The sequence below is a fragment of the Falco naumanni genome, chromosome 5, assembly GCF_017639655.2.
Source record: "Falco naumanni isolate bFalNau1 chromosome 5, bFalNau1.pat, whole genome shotgun sequence".
Lineage (NCBI taxonomy): Eukaryota > Metazoa > Chordata > Aves > Falconiformes > Falconidae > Falco > Falco naumanni.
The window spans coordinates 30,801,533-30,823,631 of record NC_054058.1 but is presented as its reverse complement, the minus strand read 5'-3'; the positions used below and the strand labels follow the sequence as shown (position 1 = coordinate 30,823,631).

General features: G+C 43.6%; 1 protein-coding gene across 2 annotated transcripts in view; it reads right to left on the bottom strand.

The window, feature by feature from the left end:
* STAB2 (stabilin 2) overlaps positions 1–22,099 on the bottom strand; it is an 89,591-nt gene that overhangs the window by 32,703 nt on the left and 34,789 nt on the right. For both annotated transcript variants that reach the window (XM_040596802.1, XM_040596803.1), the window contains 20 exons: positions 20,817–20,903; positions 20,181–20,292; positions 18,773–18,953; positions 17,648–17,741; positions 17,271–17,429; positions 16,787–16,882; positions 15,928–16,023; positions 14,906–14,953; positions 12,345–12,481; positions 11,869–11,983; positions 10,863–10,940; positions 10,594–10,686; positions 10,373–10,480; positions 7,499–7,630; positions 6,295–6,420; positions 4,850–4,906; positions 3,544–3,636; positions 2,850–3,045; positions 2,208–2,303; positions 1,199–1,244 (listed from right to left, as the gene is read on the bottom strand). In XM_040596802.1, coding sequence (XP_040452736.1) covers positions 1,199–1,244; positions 2,208–2,303; positions 2,850–3,045; positions 3,544–3,636; positions 4,850–4,906; positions 6,295–6,420; positions 7,499–7,630; positions 10,373–10,480; positions 10,594–10,686; positions 10,863–10,940; positions 11,869–11,983; positions 12,345–12,481; positions 14,906–14,953; positions 15,928–16,023; positions 16,787–16,882; positions 17,271–17,429; positions 17,648–17,741; positions 18,773–18,953; positions 20,181–20,292; positions 20,817–20,903 — 2,150 coding nt within the window. The remainder of the gene's footprint in view (positions 1–1,198; positions 1,245–2,207; positions 2,304–2,849; positions 3,046–3,543; positions 3,637–4,849; positions 4,907–6,294; positions 6,421–7,498; positions 7,631–10,372; positions 10,481–10,593; positions 10,687–10,862; positions 10,941–11,868; positions 11,984–12,344; positions 12,482–14,905; positions 14,954–15,927; positions 16,024–16,786; positions 16,883–17,270; positions 17,430–17,647; positions 17,742–18,772; positions 18,954–20,180; positions 20,293–20,816; positions 20,904–22,099) is intronic.

Below are 22,099 nucleotides of genomic sequence, written 5' to 3'. Positions count from 1 at the left end.
CGGAAGCTGCATGCCTGCTCACCCAAATAGAACACAGAAATTTTTGTGTGCCCACAATTTATGGAGGGATGCAGCAGAACTGATGTGCAGGGGTGGGAGCCAGGTGTCTGAGCCCTCTGGGTTCAAGTTCTGTGTTTTTGAACGGTTTGGCCTTCTGCATGCAAGCGTGGGTTTACTGCCTTATGAGCTCTGTGTAGTACAGGGATTGCTCCCTGGTGTCACCCAGGGACAGCTTCACAACACAGCCAGCACAGTCCTGTCCTGCCCCGGCACTCCTGCCATGCCTGCACCTATCCGTGTACCTACAGGGGTACAGCAGCGGATGAATGAGGCTTAAGAGAAGAACAGTTTGCTTCTCCTGTCAGAAGCACAGTCTTGATGCCAGCATGTTTGGGATCCCCCTGAGCAAATTTGAGGGTGGAGTTTTGCCAAAAACGCCTGGTAAAATATTGCTGCTGTGAACTGCAGTTCACAAATACACAGGGTAGAGAGGGATCTACATCTGCCCCTCTGGTTTCTCTGCTCCTGCAGAAGAGCTGTGACTGAAAATGTGGAGTCTTTCCAGCTACATTTCCTTGTTTCTTTAATGTCTTGGGGTAATGTAAATCTTGCTGTTTGATCAATGATGGGGGGCAGGTGCACTTCAGTAAATAGCTCAATGGAGACCACTTGCTCCTTTGAAAACTAATTACTGCCCCAGTATTGGTGCCGGGCTGCTGAGAGCTTTATTTTTTTTTTTTTTTTGCCCTCTAGTGAAGTCCCTAGTGTTGATGGCATTTCTCAGTCCTGTGTGTGGTGGTGGATAGAGCAAACAGGAGGAGCAGATAAAGCCCACCTCAGAAACCCGGCTTTGTGATCTGTCTTGCCGTGGCCTCCTGTTCGCTTTAGTGCTGCAGGCTCCATTTCTTTGTATACTGTATGGTAGGGTGTCTCACTTCTTTTTTTCCTCTTTCCTTTTTCTTTTCTTCCTCCCCCCCCAATCCCATTTCTTTCTGCTTTTAACATGTGCATTTTGAACTTTCGGTCTCATCACAGAGTATGTTATGTTAACATTGTTCTTTATCTCTGTGATGGAAAACATGAGTATTATCTATGCTGCTGAGAAATCTTCAAAAAGACTAAGATGGACTGTTCTTTCTGCCTTGCAAGAGATCCCTTTTTCTCCCCTCTCCTCCAAATAAGTGGATTTCATACATACTTAGCACTGGTATGGCATGAGGTGTTACATGCGTCCTCTTTGATTTCTGCAATAGGAAAAAAAAAAAAAAAAGAAACAGGGATCAGAACCTTCTGGATCAACATTCTTTTACTTTCCCAATCTTTTGTCACCATCATGCACAGCTGGAGTCTGGTATGGGTTCTGCACCAGACAACTGTGCCTTTAGCCTTTTTAGAGACTGCATCTGTATAGATCGGTGGGTACCACTTATTTTCCTGGTGATGTGCTGAAACTGAATTTATTTCACCTGCTGTTATTTACCTGTATTTAGTCCAGTGAGTTTTGCATGTTATTAGTTTAATTATGTAAGTGTAGGTTTTCTAAAGGAACTGAAATGTGATCAGTTATAGCAATTATAGAATTTCTAACCATGAAGTTAATTTCATTGCTGTTTTTTTCCCAAAGCAAATTTAAAACTGATACTGAATGCTATTATTAACATGTTTATACTATTTTTTATTTTATACTATTGCGCCTATAGTTCTGAAAGAGTTATTTAATACATTTTAATTTTGTCTAAATAAAATTCAATTTTATTGGATGTAGGAGCTGTATTAAACATAAAATTATTTATTTGCTAATTAATTTTATGGTATTAGTAAGAACATAATTTAGTATCCAGTGTTGTGTAGCTAAAATAACTTGGAGCATTTGAGAGGCTTTTGAGCTGAGGATCAAAATATGCTAGGTGACTCTGCTCTGCAAAACATATAGCCTTGGCAAATGGGATGTTCTTTTGGGACAATTACAGTGTGACACAGGTAGAGAATTAGCTAAGTAAGGCATTTAAGTCTCATGAGCAGTATGTTGGCTGGCTCTCTATTAATACAGTAATTAATTGCCATAGCACAGGAAAGTCACCTGTATTTCACTGCATGTGGGAAGCGGCTGCATTATCTGGTAGTGCACTGGCATCTGATTGTAACTGTAGTTCTGGCATTTCCTGAAATGCTCCCTTCTTACCCCAGAAAAAGGAGGGGGCACTCACCAGTCTCACACGTCACCCCTCTCCAGCCAACGTCGCATTCACAGGAGCCGTCCCCATCAATCCCGCTGCTGCATCTCCCGTGGACACAAGTGCATGCTGCGGGGAGAGACAGGAGAAAACCACTGTACCGGGGTAAGGTAGCAGCGTGCATGGCAGGACAGTGAGGGATACGAAGGGCACAAGGGATAACCCAGACATCTTCTGCTGATGGCACCTTCTGTTCCTAGGCTATTTCAAGAAATGCTTTAGTTTGTGCCTATTGACTTCTGACTAGAGAATAAATCTGAATTCAGAATGTGCTTATCTTTACCCTGTTCCCAAATACAGGGACTGAAACTGTGTTTTAATGGGAAAGTGCTGGTGAAAAAGAAGTGCTGAAGAGGATTATTCTTGCTGCATGTTGTTCTAAGTCTGTAGCATGCCGGAGTAGGAGGCGCTGTCTCCAAAAGAGGGAGTAGAGAGAAAATACCATACTGGGGAAAGAAAAGGGGTTAATGATGTTTTTGAGACTGGCCTATTCCCCTGAAAGTGATGTACCTTTCCAGGATACAGAATGGACATGGTTAGAAAATCTAGGGGCAAGGTTTTGACATCTTGACAAGGCTAGCGAAGGTGCCTGTGTGGTTTGGGGATGCTCAGTACCTTGATCACAGTTGCGGCCGTATTTGCCTTCGACGCAGCTCTCGCATGCTGTACCGACAAACCCATCTCCGCACTCGCAGGTGCCCGTGCCGTTGATGCCATCCAGGCAGACGCCGTTTCCGAAGCAGGCGTTCCCTGCCTTCCCCGGGCAGGGCTGGCACTGCTGTCCGAAGAAACCCGCGCAGCACTCCCTTGTCTGGAAACCCAGAAATGCCGTGCTTGAGGGTCAGGGCCAGGGTAGCAAAGCGTGGCAGCAAGGACGGGGCTGCCGGGTATCGTCTCTTGGGACTGCTGCTGGGTGGAGGTGAACTGGAGATCTGGATTTTTAGCAGCACTTCAGCTCTGCTGGTCTCTGGTCTTACTGTGCCGGGGCTCAGTCTGCCACCCCAAGTCCTTGGTAGGACCCAGGTGGCCTCCATCACCCCAGGGAAAAGTGGATGGGGTTGCTAGGGGCAAGCATAAGGTTACCCTTCCCTGCGCTCCCTCTGCATCACATCGGCTCCCAGCCCTTCCCATGCTGCAGCCATCAGCAGCCTTTAACCTTCCATTCTCTGCTTCATCCAGAAAAAAGGTCAATAAATATATTGTCAGGGACTTCCTTGAAGTGTTGTGTACGTTAGTGGGTATTAGGAGGGGGGTGAAGTTAAGGGGTGGGGGTTCCTGGCTTTTACCGCAGCAAAAGTGGTGTACTCACAATGACGGTTTTAGCGCACTTTGGCTGGCAGCCGATCTGGATGGTGTACATTCTGATGTTTTCTGAGAGGACGCAGTATTTCTTCTCCCCTGCCTGAACAGAAATTGGAGAAACAGCTGCACTTCTAAGTAATATTGATCAGCTACTTTTAAATGTTTTAAAAAATGGGACATTAACTTTATGCATGCTGTGCACTGACTCACACGTTCGCAATGAAAATGAAGGAAACACTTGTAGAAATAAAATTGCATTAGCTAAATGATTTTTTGTAGTGGAAGTATGATCAATTTAACTCAGTGCCCTGTGGCATTTTTAAGATGTGTCTAATACTGCCTTTGCTCAGAATTGAACACATTTTTTTTTTCCCTCTGAAGTTTGACAAACTTTTTTATTTTTTTTGACACATTTCTTGCTCTTTCCAATTCTTCTTGGAAAACTGAGTGCCAAAGTTCTGCAAGAACAGCTGCTGTGAAACATTATCTTCCAGGTCTGGACACAGCTGGGATAGATTGCTGAAGATTTGCGGGTTTCATTGTACACTCATTAGGAGGTTGAGATAAGCATCCATCCAGCTGTTCATTGTAAAGGAAATGTTAATGTTTTTTAGTTTTACCATGAAACGTTCTTCAGTTTGACCTTGCCAGTCAGTTACTTTAATGGGGTGGATGGGACTTGATATGCTTTGTAATCCTACCACTAGCATAAGTAATTAAAAATAATAAAGGAAAATATACTTATATAACCGAAACAGAGGGGCTTTCCCAGAGAAATTTAGAGGCCAAGGAACTCTAGGTCATACCATGATTGACAGGGATCTGCTAAATATCTGCAGTTCTCATATGTTGGACCTGGGCGTCTGAAGTCTCTATAGCCTCCAAGTCTCCTTGTGACCGTAACTCACAGCATCTTGCCAGGGACAGGTTGCATTTGTCCTTCTGTCCATCCCCGATTTGAAGGGCTCAGAGCTGCTTCTGTAATTCCTCCTGTAGCAAGCATACTCCAAGACCATGTTTGGCTCCCTCAATTTTGCATGGTAGGGGTAGCCTTTGCAATTTGAGGAGTCTTCAGTTGTCCCAACGCACACTAGAAACTGGTCTTTCAAGATAAAACTGTCTTTAAGCTGCCTTTGATTCTGCTGCCTTGCTCTCAGGGTGCATTGAGTCTGTTGACTATAAGCAATGTATGTAGCGGGCTGAAGTAGCTGCAGTAACTTTAGCTGAACCTGAGGCCATTATATTAAAACTAGGATTGAATGCATATAATGATTAAAAAAAATAATAAACAATGTTAATAATAAAATACTTACTATTTCTTTTGTTCCTGGGGGACAACTTGATGGCTGTGAACAAATTCTGCACTTTTCCTTAAGCAACACAAATGGGAGGTGGTTAACAGACTGTATAGAGCTGCAGGCAGGTTGTTTAATAGAAAATGCATAATTTCCAGCTACATTTCTAAACATAGCCCTCAGGGTGCCTAGTCAGGATAACACCTTTGGTAAAGGTGGTGAGGTAGCTGCACTGCTCAGTAAGAAGAACATCCCCACCAGTGGCTCTGTAGGGACACCCTGTGCACGGAAGCCTTCTGCCATGGGGAAAGAGAAGGAAAGCTCCTTTAGGTATTTCTCTTTGTTCTTCTAATCTAAAGCAATGCTTCCCAAAGGCCTCTCCACCTAAAGCACAGCAAGAGGAAAATCCTGAGTTTGGACACAGGCAGCCTGTGGCACAAGGGCAGCTTGGAAATGGAAAACTCGGGTGTATGTCCTGTGCTATTTGTGCATGTAAATCATTTGCACACATGAGGTCAGTTTCTGCAAAAAAAAGTTGAGATACATGCTGCACCTAGTATACAATGTTTAATGTTACTCCTGTTTAGCTAAGTATATCCTTACTTCTAGCAAGGCTTAAATGAATGTTTAGGTATGTTGCTGCATTTGAACACAGCAGGGAAAATAATTTTCCATGGGAAAACAAAGGACTATGTGCAAAGAACCTGACAGGGCAAAGCTGGGGAAAGGCCTTGAGTGAGATATAATCAAATATGGGCCTGTATCCCAACGAAAGGAATTAAGCTGCAGAAGTTCATGCCTGTAAAATTTGCTTTAACTGAAGCACAAGTCTCATTTTTAATTCCTTGTCTAGTTCATTGCATGCTCCATAAAAAAGGAGGTAAGCTGCCTGTTTGGTGTCCTGCTTGACTCGCTCATGAGAAAAGACAAAGGAAACCTTTCTCTGCCAGTTTGAGGAAATCACAGCCTATTCTTTAAAGGAATGTAAACCCATTTATATTTCATATGTAAAAGGAACAAAAAAGGGAGAATGCTTTAGTCGGAGGATACAAGGAATTCATGTGTATGTGCAGTGGTAATCTATACTTGGAATGAAATCTTTTTCCTTATTAAAGATATTTTATTTTCATTTTTTGCCCATTGTTTACTTTATCAACAAGTGGCCTGGCTAAGAAGATGTATTATAATAGTGCATTATTATTCGTTTCTGAAAACTAAAACTCAGGAATTGTTTATTCTTGTGATTCTCTGATTATATTTAATCCAGGCTGTCAGTATACTGATTGCAGGATCAAAGCTGTCTTAATAGATGCTAAAACTCTGGTAGGAATACCTTTTGTGGAAAATGCATGTATTCTTTACTGGAAAATACTGTGTCACATATCCTGTACAGTTGAGCTGTCTTTGACTGTAGATCTCTCTGATGGGCCTTTAAGCATCTATATACGAACAGAACCACTTACGATGATTACGGTATCATTGATGTCACATCTGTTCTTCTGGATATCCAGGACTTTTCCCAATCCATGAATAATTCCTATGTCTGTTGCAACATTTGTATAGCTTATAGGTGCATCGTTTATGAATAGCTGCAAAAGAAATGCAACCAGTTAGAATGCAGCAAGGCTGTTTGGTGGCTAGATGGTAACTAGAGCTGTAGCAGGTGAAAGAAGGAGCGATGTAAAAGTCTCACTTCAGGAAAATTGATAAACGTAGTTAACTTCGAGCTCACATCCCAGTTGCTGCATTTAAGAGCTTCACTGGAGGGCCTGAGATGACTTGCAGCCTGTTGAAGTATCTCAGCAACAGGATTTGGCAGAACAGCCTTTTCCAATGTGGGGTGTAAAGGTAAAGGGTTTGAAGGAGGAGCCTAAAGCAAGCCAAGAGCTGGGTTTGCTGGAAGATGAGGGGTTTCAGGGAAGCCCTCCCAGAAGCTGTCCTTCAAGGAGGACTTTTGTCATCTCACTGCTACCCCACACTCCCATCGTGCCCTCATCAGCAACAGCCCCATGAGCAGACGCTTTTCTGAGGCTCTGCTGTGGGCAGAGCAAACAGCAGGGCCGAACCTGGTCTGGTGAGAAGCTTTCTGTCTCCCTTTGCCTGTGCCCAGAGGGAGCTCTGGGATGGAGAAGAAGGAGGAGGACCAAGTTCCCCTCCTGGCTGGGCCACAGAACCAAGTGTGTCACCTAAACTTGCTGTGCCTGATTTTCCCGTGAGTGGTGCTGAATGGCAATTCATATTTGTTGCCAAGTGCTTTGAGCTCTTCAAATTGAAAGTGGAGTAAATCCACTGAAAATGGAATTAATCTTTTATGATTGAAGGCAGGTTTCTAATAGCTCTTGGAAGCCAGGTTAATGACTACTTTGCAATGCAGGCTTGTATCTGCTAAAGGCAGATGCCCACCACGGTAGCTTCTAAAAGGCTATGCTAAAAGTGAACAGCACAACTGAAATCAAATTCAATCAAAGATCCCCTCAAGGGTGACTTTGAATTAAGCAGGTCTGAGACAGGCATTGCATTTGAATAACAACTTTTGTGCTATTAGGACACAGATGTGGGTGGATGGGGGGTGCACAGCTTCTTTTGACTGCACGTTAATTTGAAGTTGAAGCTGGATTTGTAAAAAGCAGGAAAGCTGTTTCTCCGAGGAAGTGCAGACAGCAGTACCTGGCCGTTGTGGAGGAAGAACCCGACCTGGTAGGAGAACCCTAGCATGGTCTCCCTGTGCATGCCATTGTGGAGGTTGTTCTTCAGGAGCTTCTCATCCAGCACAACATGATAGCGTATTTGGTCTTCACCCTGCAAACACACAATTTCAGAGTTACGTAACGAAGCATGAAAAGTTATTAGTGAAAGATTTTCCCAGAGGGTGTAAGCCAAACATAGGTTGTCTGAATTTAAGGAGAAGCTTTTCCAGCTGGCAGGCTGTTTCATTTTTCCTACTGTGGAAAGCTTGCATTCCTGTCATAATGAAACTTCTGTTGACCATGGGGGGTGAAAGCCTATTGAACTGGTGGGACCAAGGTTTGCTTGAGCCTGGTAGCATCTCTTTCTGTGTATAGGGCTGGCTGACATTCAGGCAAAAGTTAGTCAGATGACTTTTTAGGACTCTGAACTTCATGATTTCATTTGACATCAGAAGCTGCATATTCATGAGTGCTTTTATAATCTTCTCCATACCCATGCCTTTTTCCTTTGGGAATCCCTACATCACTTACAGATGAACATTTACAGTAATTTATAGTTGGGTTTTATTTTCAATCTTTAAGGTCATCTTCAGTCAATAAAATGTTAGAGCCACACCTGTTAATTGTGAAGTTTTCTATGCCTCTTTGCTAGAGTATATTCATTTTTCATGGATGTGGTGAAATTATTCTCTGTACATTAAAATCTTGTGAGGGCTTCCTGATACTTCTGCATCTTGTTCCAAAGCGAAGGACTCCCAGAGCTCTCCCTGACTTGGAGGAGGAAGCAGAAGTAGGATGTGTTGGTGAGAGATTTGTAGATGTGAGAGAAGCTGCAGCATTTGGAGGGTTTAGGAGCTGCCTAGCCAACAGATTATAGCGCTGCTACAGCTCTGTGTCTTTGCAATAAAAAGTGCTTGTGGGAAATCCTGTTGCCTGCTGTCTCCTTGTTCTGAATGTTTGTACTGCTCCTCGCTGTTCTGCTTCTTCAAAACATGTGAAAACATGAAGCAACCCCCATTTGCAAGATTGTGATGTCTGGCTTTGCTCACAGGGTGAAACAGTGATCTTTACATCTCTCACACTGGGACGTATTCTGTTTTGATTTCCACAGATTTGACGAAGAAATATTTGCAGGCAAGAAGGTGGGAATTAAAGTAGGGCTAATTAATCTCCACTGGTGTCCAACTGTATTTAATCCTCCTGGCTTGGATGCTTTGGGAGAAAAGTCAACTCTCATCCATCTTCATTTCTGTCTTTAATCACCTGCAGAGTGAGAACAAACCTGTGCTTCATCAAGGCCAAGAAGTGCGGTCTCTTCCCCGTGCCGAGCTGTTCCCTCTATGGCAGGGTTCTCCCAAGGTGTCTCATCAAGAGGATAAGGCTTAGGCAGGCTTAACCTTATGGTTGTTTTCTGCTTTCCTTTGTCAGATTGCCACACTAGCCAAGGCTGGGAGGATGGAGGAACGGCAGACGAAACATTGATAAGCACTGGAAATGAAAAGGATTCAAGTGTGTGTGTAACCCAAATCAAACAGGCTTGATGTCTCCGTTTGTTATAAATGTTTCTTTCAGTGATGCGGAAGTGGTGATGTTGTATCATGAAACAATTAAAACAGCATTCAGAAGTCATTTAAGTAGAGGTAGCTTGATCATACATGAATTCTTCTGGTGAGGCAGCAAGCAGGACTTTTGCTGTGGGTCTGCCACTTGGTGGTACATGTTTTGGGATGAGTCGTTTGAACCTTGTGTCCCTCAGCTTCCTGGCTGTAAATGGAGACCATGAAAGTAGGGACAGAGTGCATCAGGGTAAATATTTATGGAAAAGGCAGGGGAGAATTAATGTCATTTAGCATGTCATGGGCAAAGCTTCCTCTGAAAGGTGTGGCTCTTGATACACGTTTGATAAAGCTGTTTCTTCGCATTTGCTCGAGTTTGAAAGGCACTGAGATGATGTGCAGGAAACAGATAACTTACCTTAGGAAGAGACCAACAGGATTGAGAAGGCTGTTTGGCCTTGTAAATATGTCATGGCATAAATGCCAGAGGGAGAAAGTTGTTTCAGCTAAAGCATATTCCTGGCGTAAGAGTAAAGGGATATAAATTGGCCAGAGGTGTGCTGTCAAAATATTGTAAACTAGCTCTGGGCACGGGGTTTGGTGTTGGCAGGAGAGATGGGATGGACATGTCCATGTCAGTGGGAGGAGCTGGTGGCCAGATCAGGCATGAGCCTGACATGGGGGTCCTGGGAGTGGGCAACATCAGTGGGGCTTGCCCAAGGAAATTTTTCTAATCTGGAAAATGTCAGAAATTTTTCTGAGCCCTGGGGCTAGCCAATGGTGCTTGTAAACTGGGGTTAGCAACGGTCTGCAGAAAGTGGCTGGGCAGTCGCGTTCCTGCAGCAGTGACAGGGTAAGCATCTGGATAGTTTTAGGAAAGAGTCAGAATACTTTGTGGCATTATTAATGATGAGGTTACCGGTGATTACAGGGGACTGGATTTGTTCACCTAGGAAACTCATTTCAGTGTTATTCCTGGTCATTCCTGTACTGATCTTCTTTGCAAAAAAATATCTAAACAAAAAAGTCTACTGATGAAATGTCTTGGATGTAATCTGCATGGTTTTAATCTAGAGAACGATAAACCCCAGAACAAATAGCTAGGCTCTTCCAGCAAGCCAGGAAAACATAGGTGGATCTATCCATCCTTACCTCCTCTGGTGTTAAAAACAAAACCAAACTTACTGGATTTCTGGAAAATTAATCCTTCTTCCTATTTCTGTGTCCTCTCAATCCATTCACTTGAAACTGAGGTGGGATACTGAGTTGTTAAGACAAGTCTTGTGAATAATACGTACCAGAGTAGCAGACTTTTTATTCCTTAGGTAATTTTCTATGGCATCATTATCTGGGGCAAAGACTGTGTATGTGTTTGCAACTTCGATTTCATTTGCCAGGCCATATTGCTGTTGTGAAACACACAAAACCAAATTAGAATGACAACCGATAGTCTGATACCAGTCCAAATACAAGCAAAGCAGAGAACTGCTTCTGTTATTAAAATGATGTGAAAGCTTACAACAATGTATCCCCTGAAAATGGAGTAATCGGGCATTTGCTCCAGGCGGGCCAGCAGCCTTGGCATGACAGAGCTGTGGAGCGGGGTCAGAACCTGAAAAGGGAGCACATATCCCACGTCAGCACACGTGCACATGTTGTGGCTGCACCTGCAAGGATCAGATGCAGGATGAAATGCTGTTCTGTGCAAATGCTTTTTTCCAAGAGCTATTAATTATTTAACACTGCTTGTGGTGCAGAGAAGCAAATCCTCCTTATGCAGCTCTATACCTTATCAATAACGTGTATGATCCCGTTTGTGGATGCGATGTCACCAGCCACGATGTGAGCACCCTCGAGGGTGAGGCTCTGAAAGAGGGAGAGGAGAGAGGGTTTGCTTTCCCATCACAGTGGTGGCATTTTCCCAGTGGTTTGTGCTGTGGATTTCCACCCCTTCCCAAATGCTTGCCTGGGGCTCCACCACGGCTCTGCTCATGCCAGCCTGCTCCCGAGGCTGGGTTACCCTCGGGGAACCATGCGCCAGAGGGGTGACTTTGGGACTCTGTGCTGTTCCCTGAATGCTGACTGGCAAAGCTGTGGGGTTGCTTGCACTGGGGTGGTTCCTTGGGGTAGGGGCTCCTGTGCAGATTCACACCCTCCCATCTCTGTGCAGCCTTGAAAGACCCCATTCATGATTTTTCCCTTGGGGCATGGAAGTGGGGAGAACTTTTCCCTTTCTTAATGGGGATGGAGTGCTTAAATACACCATACGTATTTCCAGAAAAACCACCTCAGAATGTGGAGCACTAAATCAAAAGGCTGGGGAGGAAGGCCCGTCAGTTGTGGTTATTTACCCTTAAGAATACTTTCGGATGGTTTGGGACTGTCAGGTTGCCCATGTGGACATGTGTGCAGTGTCACTGCTTCCCCCTACCCTCCCAGCTCCCTAAGATAAATTACTGGGTTTCCTTGATGCTCTTTGTCTTAAATCAGTTCACACAGGCTGTTCCAGGTAAGGACTGTGCTTCCACTCAGCTACAAGACCATCCAGCATTTGCAGCAGCTACTGGGACATTCGAAATAAAGAGTATTGTGGACAAATTTTAGCTAGGTAAAGTGGTGGAGAAAATCAAGGTAATGTTTCTCCCAAAGGGCCCAGTATAATTGATCTATTCCTTTAATTTTATAACACTTTTTTAAAACACAGGGACATAACATCTGTGTGGTTTCATAATACAAGAAATCAGTGGCAGCGATGGTCAGGGTTTGGTGTATGATACCACAGTGGTTATCTCACCCCATTTTCTTTAGCCAAGTGTAGGAAGTTGCTTTGTAGAGATGTTGGCAGCATGTCAGAGGATGATAAATTCTGGAAATCAGCAAAGCTGTAAGCTCCTGTCAATACGTGATACCTAAAGGAAATTAGCTGGATTTGAATGTTTTGTATTTTCTTTTTCTTTTTTTTTTTTTAAATGATACATATGCTTAGTGTCTAAACCTGTGGTTTGAAGCAGGAAATGTTTGTACAACACCTAGTTCAGCTATGTTCTGATCTCAGCTTGGCCTTTAAACATTTCTGACGTAATCCAAATAATACCTTTGTTTTCAGTGGGGTTGTTACAGAGATTTATACCACTGTAACTAGAAGGAGAATCCTGTGTCCCTCCATTAAAACTATAATAGCTGTCTTGCTCTAGTGGCTTCAAACTGAAGGCTTGCTTGGCATAAAAAGCAATTCATTAAAAAACCCAACCCCCCAAACCATTAACGTACTTCAATAGAGTTGGGATGTTACTCTTTGACATCCAAAAGGCTTTCTCATCTTCATCCATGTTTTCAATTGCTTGCAGAGAAGGCACGAGGACAGTTAGGTTTGAGGTGGTGGACAGCACTGAGTTTATCTCAGCCTCCTAGGTGAAGGTAAAGAGGGTAAAATATTTCATCCTAAGGATGATCTATAAATAGCAGCTGGTGACTTTTAAGCAAGGTGGAGTATGTGACGTGCTTTGTGACCAGCCAGGAGAGGAAAAACTATTATACTGAGCAATGACTTGAACAAAGGTACTTAGAGCTGTACAAAAATGGTAAATGAATGTCTATTTTTTTACAGAATAGATTGCCAGCATTTAAAAGGCAGAAGCAACGTTTAGGTCAGAATTGTTTTTTATTATGAAACACGTAAGCTGCCTCCCACAAACATTAGTCTGTCTCGTGGATTCTATTTTATGCACTTGAATGTTAAAAAAAAGAATAATCGTGGTGATAAATACTAGTGGTTTACTGATAATTTCAAGTAACCTGCTCTTACAGAGCACTCCACGCTATTTAATAGATAGAAGAAAGATTATGAACCATGAAATATGAAACCCACGTGACACAATGTTCCCATTTGGAATAAGACCATTTAACATGGTTGGAATTTTTCAAGATGCCTAAGGGATATTGGTGCCCAGTAGCACTGCATCGGAGCTTGCTGCTGATGGCTCTAATTTTAGAAGGGTGATGTGGGCTCTGTAGTGTGCATGGACTGACTCATCTTCCATATGTTTGTATCTGCCTTGAGGATGGAGAGAGCCTCCACTCCACTGGAGAGGATTTTTCCAGTTGTGTGGATTTGTTTGTGGGGTAGAAAAAGGAGAGCTAAAGATTTGAATGTCATCTTGCTGAAGATGGGGTTCTGCAAACTTTTCACAGGTTCCCCAACTTGCCATTTTTGATACTGCAAAACTTGAGGGAGCAGTATGAGCTTGGGTTCTACCTTTTTGCAGCTGGTATGCTGCCTGGAAGCTGGCTTGTTTTGGATAGTCCTTCAATGACCATAGTGGGTTTTAAGTCAAGAAGAATAATTGGTTCCCTTAAATAGCTGGGAATTTTGTCTCTGTTAGGATAATCTTTCCTAGCCATCATCACTGTCACCTTACAAGTATTTAAATATATAAATAGCATCAGACTTCCCCTTCTTATCCTTCCTGAGCAGCAAGAAAAATATTTAGTCATGAAAAGTGGTAAACATCACATTCCTGCTCAAGTTATGAAGTTAAAACCCCCATAGATGGATATACCTCTCTATTTTGCTCATGTTTGTAGTTATCATTATTTAGTTTAAGGGATACCACTTCTTTAAAGTGTAGCAGAAATTTCCACATCCCTGTTTCAATAGATTTTACGGAATCCGTACCCTGATTTTTCCCCCCTCCTTCATTATCTAAAGAGCACATTAGCAGGTGAACGGCCTTTCTTATTTGTGCTCATTTCTTTAACTTTGTTAGTTTCTCTCTACAGTGTCCAGTGCTGCAATCTGAGCCCAGGGCCAGGCAGGTAATTGATTTAAATTACCCATATCAGCCTCTCTTTTAAGCAGCTCCCTGAGGTCCCTGTTGCAATTGCATGCTTTAATGATCCCCAAGCCATCTAACCTTGAAAAGCATGAAAGCAGCTACTATGCTGTGACTTCTGCTTCTCATGCTATTCATTACCATATTACTGTTCCTTTCTGTTTGCCACGTGTTTGCTGTACACTTCCTATATTTATGTTTTAAGCTCTTTGTGGGAGAAACTGGTTTTGATCTTTATTCGTACAGTGCCAGCCACAGTGGGGTAGGACCTCTAATGTTACTGCTGCCCTGGCCATAGATGACAGCACTTGAAAATAAAAAGTAGATTGTGACAGTCAATCTATCTAGAACTTTGGGGCTTTTTTAAAAAATCAAAAATTAGTGTTTCTTCCATAATCTAGAGCCAAACAAGCTAATCTCTTCCTTAATTTCCTGCACCTCAGTCAAGCCTGCACAGACTGAGATTTTTTTCCCCCCTCGCTTGCTGTGGCAGCAGCACACTGACCAGCCATACAGTTGCATTTTCCTGCCATGGGGCACAGTGAAAATGGGGAGGGTAAAGCATTGGCTTCCCTCTCCACTTAATTGTAGTTATATTGCATGAGAGAAGTTGGAAGGAGCCCACCTGGGGGTATATTCAAGGTCTGCTTGTACCCTGCTGCTGGTCATCTGGACTACAATGTACTTATGTATGGATGCAGTCATGGTTTATGTAGCCCCCTGCTTCAGAGAATGGGCTTGTAATTAGCTCTTCTGCTTGTGGAGCTTCCTTACTTGCATGAATTGGGGATCAGAATTTGGTTTTTGAGCAGAAGTAGGGAACTAGATGATCATCCCTGCCATGACTGGTGGGAGAGGCACTCTGATGCCTCTCCAGTGCTAGGGCCTCTGCTCTGTGATGGGAATATTGCTGTGAGGTCCCCATTTCTAGAGGTTACAAGGCTTGTGTATTTCTGCAAACTGGACATACTAAAAAAAACAACCATGAAGTGTACTTACATTAACCCATTGGTTAAATGCAGCTGCTTCTGACAGGGTAGATAACTCCTGATTAGAGAGAGACAGAGCAATGAGTATGTAAGATATAATTAGTTGTGCTAAAGTACCCTTGCTGTAGCTTGTGGTGCCTGGCCTGGCTGATGTGCCATGGGGGAGGAGGTTTTCAGTATTTGTGAAAAGGGAAGATACTCCTGTTTTTCTAGTACTGATACTTTCTGGTAACGGGAATGGTGAGTTACCAACTCTTTCGAAAATCAGGCCACCTATTAGGTGTATTAAGTGTACCTGACCTTGGTACACAATGTGTACTGATCCTGGACTAAGTGTTAGTTTTCTGGGAATCTAAACCTAAACTTTTTCTTAACTCCATGCAGCATTAATTGAAAGAAGGTATGTCGTTTTTGTTGGCATTTGTACAGCAACTTATGCATCATCCAGCAAGTGGAGAGCCTTTATTCTGCCACAGTGCTTAGAGCAGAGATAGATGATGGTATGAGCAAGGATGGCAGATAGTGCTAAGAACCATGTAAGATTATTGCCAGTGGCTGGGACAGCTGATGCTTTCATTTTTCCTATGCTGTTAAATGCAGATTTATTTCACCAATTTACTTGTTTTGGTTTTATTTTCCTGGCGGTGTGCATGGTTTGTGTTAACATGATAAATTGACTGTTTCCACCGAGATAGACCTCAAGGCAGAACTTCAGAAGAGCTGGGTGCTCACTGCTCCCAGCTGGGAGGTGAGGGCTTAGCACTTCTGCAGGTTAGGCCTCTGGGGCTGGCATTTTTCAATTTACATTAAGAAAGTAATGTGCTTGGATCCTTTAGGCCCCTTTTCAAGCTCTGTTTCTAGACACACCAGATCATTTCTATATCTGGCAAGTGTCTCCAGCTAAAACCCTGCAGATAGCGCTGATGGGCATCGTATTTTTCTGTTTATAATGGCTTTGTTATCTCTCTGGTTAAGATGCAGTGTGAGAACTGGGCTGTAGGTCCTGTGCTCAAAGATGACCATCTTACTTACATCTGCGGCATTTCCATAGCATATTCTACCGTCTCCTTTGTAGCCTTTTGGGCACACACACTCCCAGCCATGAGAAGACTCAAACTGACAAGTTGCCTTTGAACCAGAAAGAGAGAAGATCAGGAGACCATTCAAGAGCAAGGATGGTCTGTAAAGCCTCTTCCTGGAACTCATTCATACACAAACATAAACTTAACGAAGAATCTTCATAAGAACTGTCATGGACATCCTCATGCCCCTACAGGACAAACTCCACCAGGTGAGGGGCACTAACTCCCTCACCTGCTCACCAGCACTAAGTCTATAGGAATCTAAACCCTTGCTCCACCCTTTCTTAGTTCCTCCCTCCATAAACTGGGCCCTGTTTCTTCACCCAGCTATGGCAGATCCATCTTCTGCTTCTCAATGCTCTTCACTTCAGCTCTGTCCCTGTGTCCTGCCTGAGGCTGGTGTGGCTCTTGCAGGCTCTGCAGAGTGCAGTAGAGCCTGCAGGTCTGCTGGACACATGCAGCTACTGATACAGCTGATAGATGTGAGCTGGATAAACATCCTAACAGGCTAGCGCATCCAAATTGTAATTGCTGGTAGAAAAGCAGCATTTATTTATTCCAGGTTTGAGACAGTCTTCCTATACAGGCAGAACTGGGAGCAGTCCTTGCAGTCAGTCCTCAGTGCATGTACCATACTGACAGACGCGGTTCACAGCATTTTTGGTGCTTGTGGAGCTGCTTGGAAAGCTTTGTTCCAACTCAAACAGAAATTGCAGGCTTGAAATGGCAGGGAAATTCTAGGATGTGCGCAGGAGGCAAGATGTGATATGTATCTGAATACTTGGTTCAGGGAATGATTAATTACTCACCAGGTGATGGCATTTTCCATTTTGTTCCAGGCATGAGTTTATGGGTGTGCATTCAATTCCGTTCCCCCGAAATCCATCCTTACACTTGCAGTCATTCTGTCATTTCAGTAAAACAGAACAATTCATTAAAATGATTAAAATAGTGTGCGTATTCTAGACGTGGTGATTTAGTCTCTGTTTCTGTGTAACTCCATTGACTTCAGTGGAATGACACTGATTAATATCTCCAGAAGGCCTTTTATACCTGACATCTACCAACGTACTTACTGAAAAGTATTTGCTGCCAGGACACTACCACGTAGGAGGGAGGGAGCACTAGGATAGGAACTGAAGGAGACTGCTTTGGGTGTAGAGCACCGTGGGGAAATAACCTTGTGGCTGAGAGGGAGAAGAGAATTTGGGGAAGACAACAGGACAGGAAGCACCAGCAGAGCAAAATCTGAGGGCTAGTGCCTAAGGTGGCAATAAATGTGGGAGGACGTACCTGACCCGGCCCAACGTATATGCAGGTGGCATTTTCGTGGCACCCTGCTGTGGTGGGCAGCAGGCAGTTGTTGATGGCTGAGCACTCCCTTCCATCACCTGTCCATCCTGCCTGGCAAACGCATGTGTGCTCTCCTGGACCCGTCTGAATGCACTCGGCCTGGGAGGGATGCAGAGGTACTCGTTCAGGGCAGTTAAATGGCATCTGGGCTTTAGGTGTAAGGCTTGTCTAAGCAATAGCGATGCTGCTATCTGTGGAGCGAGCTTGAAACTGCAGTGAAAATTGTGACTCTTCCTTCTGCAAAGGTTTCTGGCCAAACCTTCCTTACTGCCTACTTTTCTGTGGTGGCAGGCTCTGGGGGAAAAGCATGTACTTACATTGATATTGCAGCCACCCGGCTTTAAAGCAGCACAAGGATCAACTTTGCTGCAGCTCATGCCATCTCCCTCATAGCCAGGCTTGCAAACACAGCTACAAAGACAAGAGGAGGAGGGAGGCAGGCATTAAACATGATAGGACAGCTGTAAAGTGAAGCAATTGTTTTCCTCTATAACATGTTATTTATAGGCAGCTTAAAATTGATAACCTTGGATTCATGATGCAAATAGCATAGGTGCATTCATTATGTTTTCTCCCCAAAATATTGACCGGGTTAATTAAGTCAAATCAGGGATCCATTCTCTATGTATGAGATGGGGAGTGAAATGAATTCTGCACTGATGTGATCTTTGCAAAGGTGAGCTAACAGCTCTAAATTAATTATGAGCTGGGGTTGCTCTTTCTTTCATGACGCAGAAGATAGCTCTCTCCCTGAAATGTATGCAAGACAATGAGCTCCCCTGCTTCCCTAGCTTATTCCCACAAGATTAGCCTATATTGGAGGGAATTTCTTAAGCGCTCAATTTACACAGCATCCCCCATCCTGCTTTCTGTGGTGACTCGTTATGAATACACTGCAGCAAGAGGCAAACTTGCTGCGTGTGAAGGTGAGCATGAGGCAAGTGCAAGGCATCTGTAGTAGTAACAGAGTTTTGTGACCAGTCTTGTCATGACTGACTGGAGAGCCTGTGCTACAGTCTACAGTGTTATGGTATGCAAATCTTACTTGAGCTAACTGGAGTGAGCTGTCTATCCCCAGGCTGCTTGAGAATTTCATTGTTTTTCAGCAAGGCTCAAACTCCTAATTCACTAAGGGATGGTTAGAAATAAGAGGTTCCTAAGAGCCTTTGTAGGTGTTGGTAGGAGGGCAGTCTTCTGAACAACGGTCAGATCAGTATGCATCTATCTTACTGGTGTTAAAAGTAAGGTACAGGGTAGGGCATTGAGAACTCTTAATTACTATCTTGCAACTCAAGGTCAATGCAGTGCTTGTTTATGCTTGTTTGCTGCATAGCAGTATTTCAGTGGCTGATGTGTGTTGTTACAAGGCGCTGTTTTGATTAAGCAAATGGGAAAGAGTTGCAGCATAGTTAATATTAATTAGATGCAAGTTACTGACTTACCTCACTGCACCATCACTAAGCTGACAGTCTGCATGTGCATGGCAGAGCTGTAGGGAGGGCTCGCAGGGAACAATCTGCTTATCGCAGAGTTTCCCTGTGTATCCACTTCTGCATGACCCAGGAAGACAGATCCCATCGCTGTCTATTCTGCTATCGCACGTCCCATAAATGCAGAGGCATTCTACCAGACATAAATTACAGTGTGCAATTCCATAGTGGTAAAAGGCATCTATCTTTACACAGCATTTTTTATTAATTAGGTTCTCCTTTTTTTTCTAGAATCTAAACTTTTGTATTCTTAGTCTCAGTTTGTTGGAGGACTTACTGTTTATTTATCATATCCATGTCTCTTTAGGTGAGCTTTATGGGAAAGTATCTAAAAATCTACTGTATCTTTATAGTGCATTTAACTATCCATGAATTTCAAAGGACTTCAGAGAAATAGGAGCAAAATACTACGTCTTAGGGTATTAAGACTGAAGTTATCTCATTGCACAACTTCTGACATATTTTCAGTGATATGAAACTATATCATGATATAGTACCGAGTCCACAATCTTATAAATTGCACAGTGCTGGGCTAATAGTACACAGAGCAGCAGCACAGACCTACCAGCACTTTGTGCTGGGAGGCAGAGCAGTGTGCCCAAAGGACATAGTAGGTAAGCCACCTGCAGTCCCAAGAAGTGCCAGTGGTGACTAGTTAAGCCAACGTGTCCTGCTTTGCCGGGACTGGAACTTAGGCAATACTACCTTTTCTTATGGAATTTCTCTCTTGGTTTTTTTTGTCTCTGAACCTTCAAGTGAGCTATGTTTCATGAATGACAGGTTGTTTCATAGCAAAAAAGACTAGAAATTATTTTGTATCTATATTTGAAGTTGTACATTCTGTAGACTCTTCAATGTAATATGGTTTTACATAGCAGGATTTAACCTGTCAGTATATAGAAGATGTCTGCTAGAACTATAAGCTATTAAATTGAAATTATTCAGTAAGGATGATTAGTAAGTAGCCCTAAACTCAATCTGTTTATAGATCTAGTTGTTCTTAGATTACATATACTTGTCATTGCAGGCAGAACCTGATCTGTTGCGGGCAATACCAGATGGGAATGGAATAGCAAAGGCTTTCTTTTCAGTTACTTATGTGAGGGAGACAGAAATGAAAAGAACAATAAATTAGTGTAAAGTAAGCTATGGCCCCTGCAGAAAGCCCAATTAAGTCGGTGAGAAGATTTACACTGACTCTGGGCTTAGATTTATCCCTTTGAAATAAGAAATAAAAGTACCCCAGAGACATCTCGCTCGTCCACCACAGAGACTGTTTAGAGAACAGTTAACTCCTACCTTAATGTTACCAACAGAAATAGCCTGTGCTCTTAGGCTGAGGAAGTAGGGCTGTACTTACCTTTGTTGCACTGAGGTCCATATTTGCCAGGGTCTGAGCAAAATTGACAGCGTGAGCCTTGAAATGCCTCAGCACAAATGCAGGTTCCATTTCCATCCAGGCCATCCATGCACTGTGATACAGAAGAAAGGTGATTTCTTAAAATAAATCTTTATCCTTCCTCCAGAGAAGAGACTATCTGCCTGTCTGTATCGTGACTGTGGTAGACTACCAGGAAGAACCTCAACTTTGACGAAAAAGGTGTTTCAAAGCAAAAGCTTTCCTTCTGCTCATACTTTGCTGCTCTGTATTCTACCTTCCTTTGCAATTTTAAAGTGAAAATAGTGAGCTGGGACATCACCCTGTGCTGTGCAAAGTAAAAGTGTCAAAGTGGGTCACCCAGCCCCAGCCTTGCCTGCGTGCTGTGTGTTAGAACCACAGAAACCTGCAGTTTGGAGATCCAAGAGGACACAGATTCATTTTCCTTCTTCTGTATAATTGACCCCGAAATTCACAGCCACCACTGGGCATAAATGGAGGGTGCAGCTCCTGTGGAGCTCAGAATTCCTGTTGTGCAGAAGTGCTTCGGGGACTTTTGGGACACAGCCTGTCCCTGCCCCCATGGGAGTGCAGGGTGCTGCTGGATGCTCTGCTTACCTGTCCGTTTCCTGAGCAGGGTTTGGAGAAACCTCCTGGACACGGACTGCAGTCAGGGCCAAAGAAGCCTTTGCAGCATCTTGGTTCCTGTGAAATAAAGCAAATATCCTCTTTTCCAGTGCCTTAGTGCAGAGGCAGCACACTAGAGACAACTCTCCATTGTGTTTTGGCCCTCTGGCAAAGGCCTGTGGGTAGCTGGCCCTTAAAAGGTCTGTGCTGAACCAGAGCCACCTCTGCAATGGCCTGGGTCAAACCAGGAGGGCTGCTGGCAGCCCAGGAAGGGGATGCCCAGACCACCACATCCTTCCCTTGTTCTTATCAGACTCATTAATGTTGAAATCCCTGTCCTGTCACCACTTAGGAACGTGCCTGCCTGTGTCTGCCCGCACTGCGGGCACCTTCACCCTGTCAGCGGGAGTGTGGTGCAGTTTGCAGTCTCCTTTTTGTCTGAAATGAGGAACTCAAAGATATGTTTTCCCCCAGGGCGACCCTGTGAAAGCTAGGTGTGCTGCTTTGGTCTGCCTCCTTCCCCTCTGCACCAGTGTGGGATTAGCCACTCACAGCCCTAAATGTTTTCTTGGCTGCATCTTTTGTTTTATTCATGAATTGACTGCTTGATCCATTTACTTATCAAGAGCACAGAAAGTATTAGAAAAACCCCACATTTACATGTGTGATTCGAGGGAAAGAGGAATTAGCAAAAGGCTCCCAAAGCTCAGGGATTCATAGGCTTTGCTGCTTGTTCCTTAATGGTCGTCATGAAGTGCAGAAGCCTATTTAGAAGCCAGAAAGGTGGAAGTACTTCCCAGGGGCTAATGACTTCTGCAAGGACTGGGCTTGCCAAGCAGATGAAGTTGAGCACAGTTCTCTGGAGCATTTCCCATTCATTGTTACCCTGTACCATATGAAGTCCTGGGACAGGAGCAGCTGGGACCAGGGAGGACCAAGATGTCCTGTTCTTTTTGTGTGAAGCTGTATGGGACAACAGCACCTGGGCTTGGAGCTTTACGTGAAAACTCCTGCATTACAGGGTATGAGAGTGTTTCTGTCAGTAATGTGTGGCAGCTAAGAAACTCTCACTGGAATTTGGCTGTTTTGCTCTAAGTTTTACAGTAGCTCCTCTCAGCCCAGACCCCTGTGGAAAGGTATGGAAATTATGTGGACATCTCCAAAACACCTCTCCTCTCCAAAAATGAAAGTTCACAACACAAAAGACAATATTTTTGAAAACTTTTCTATACATTTCACCTTAAGGAACCATAACTCTATATGTTTATTGTTAT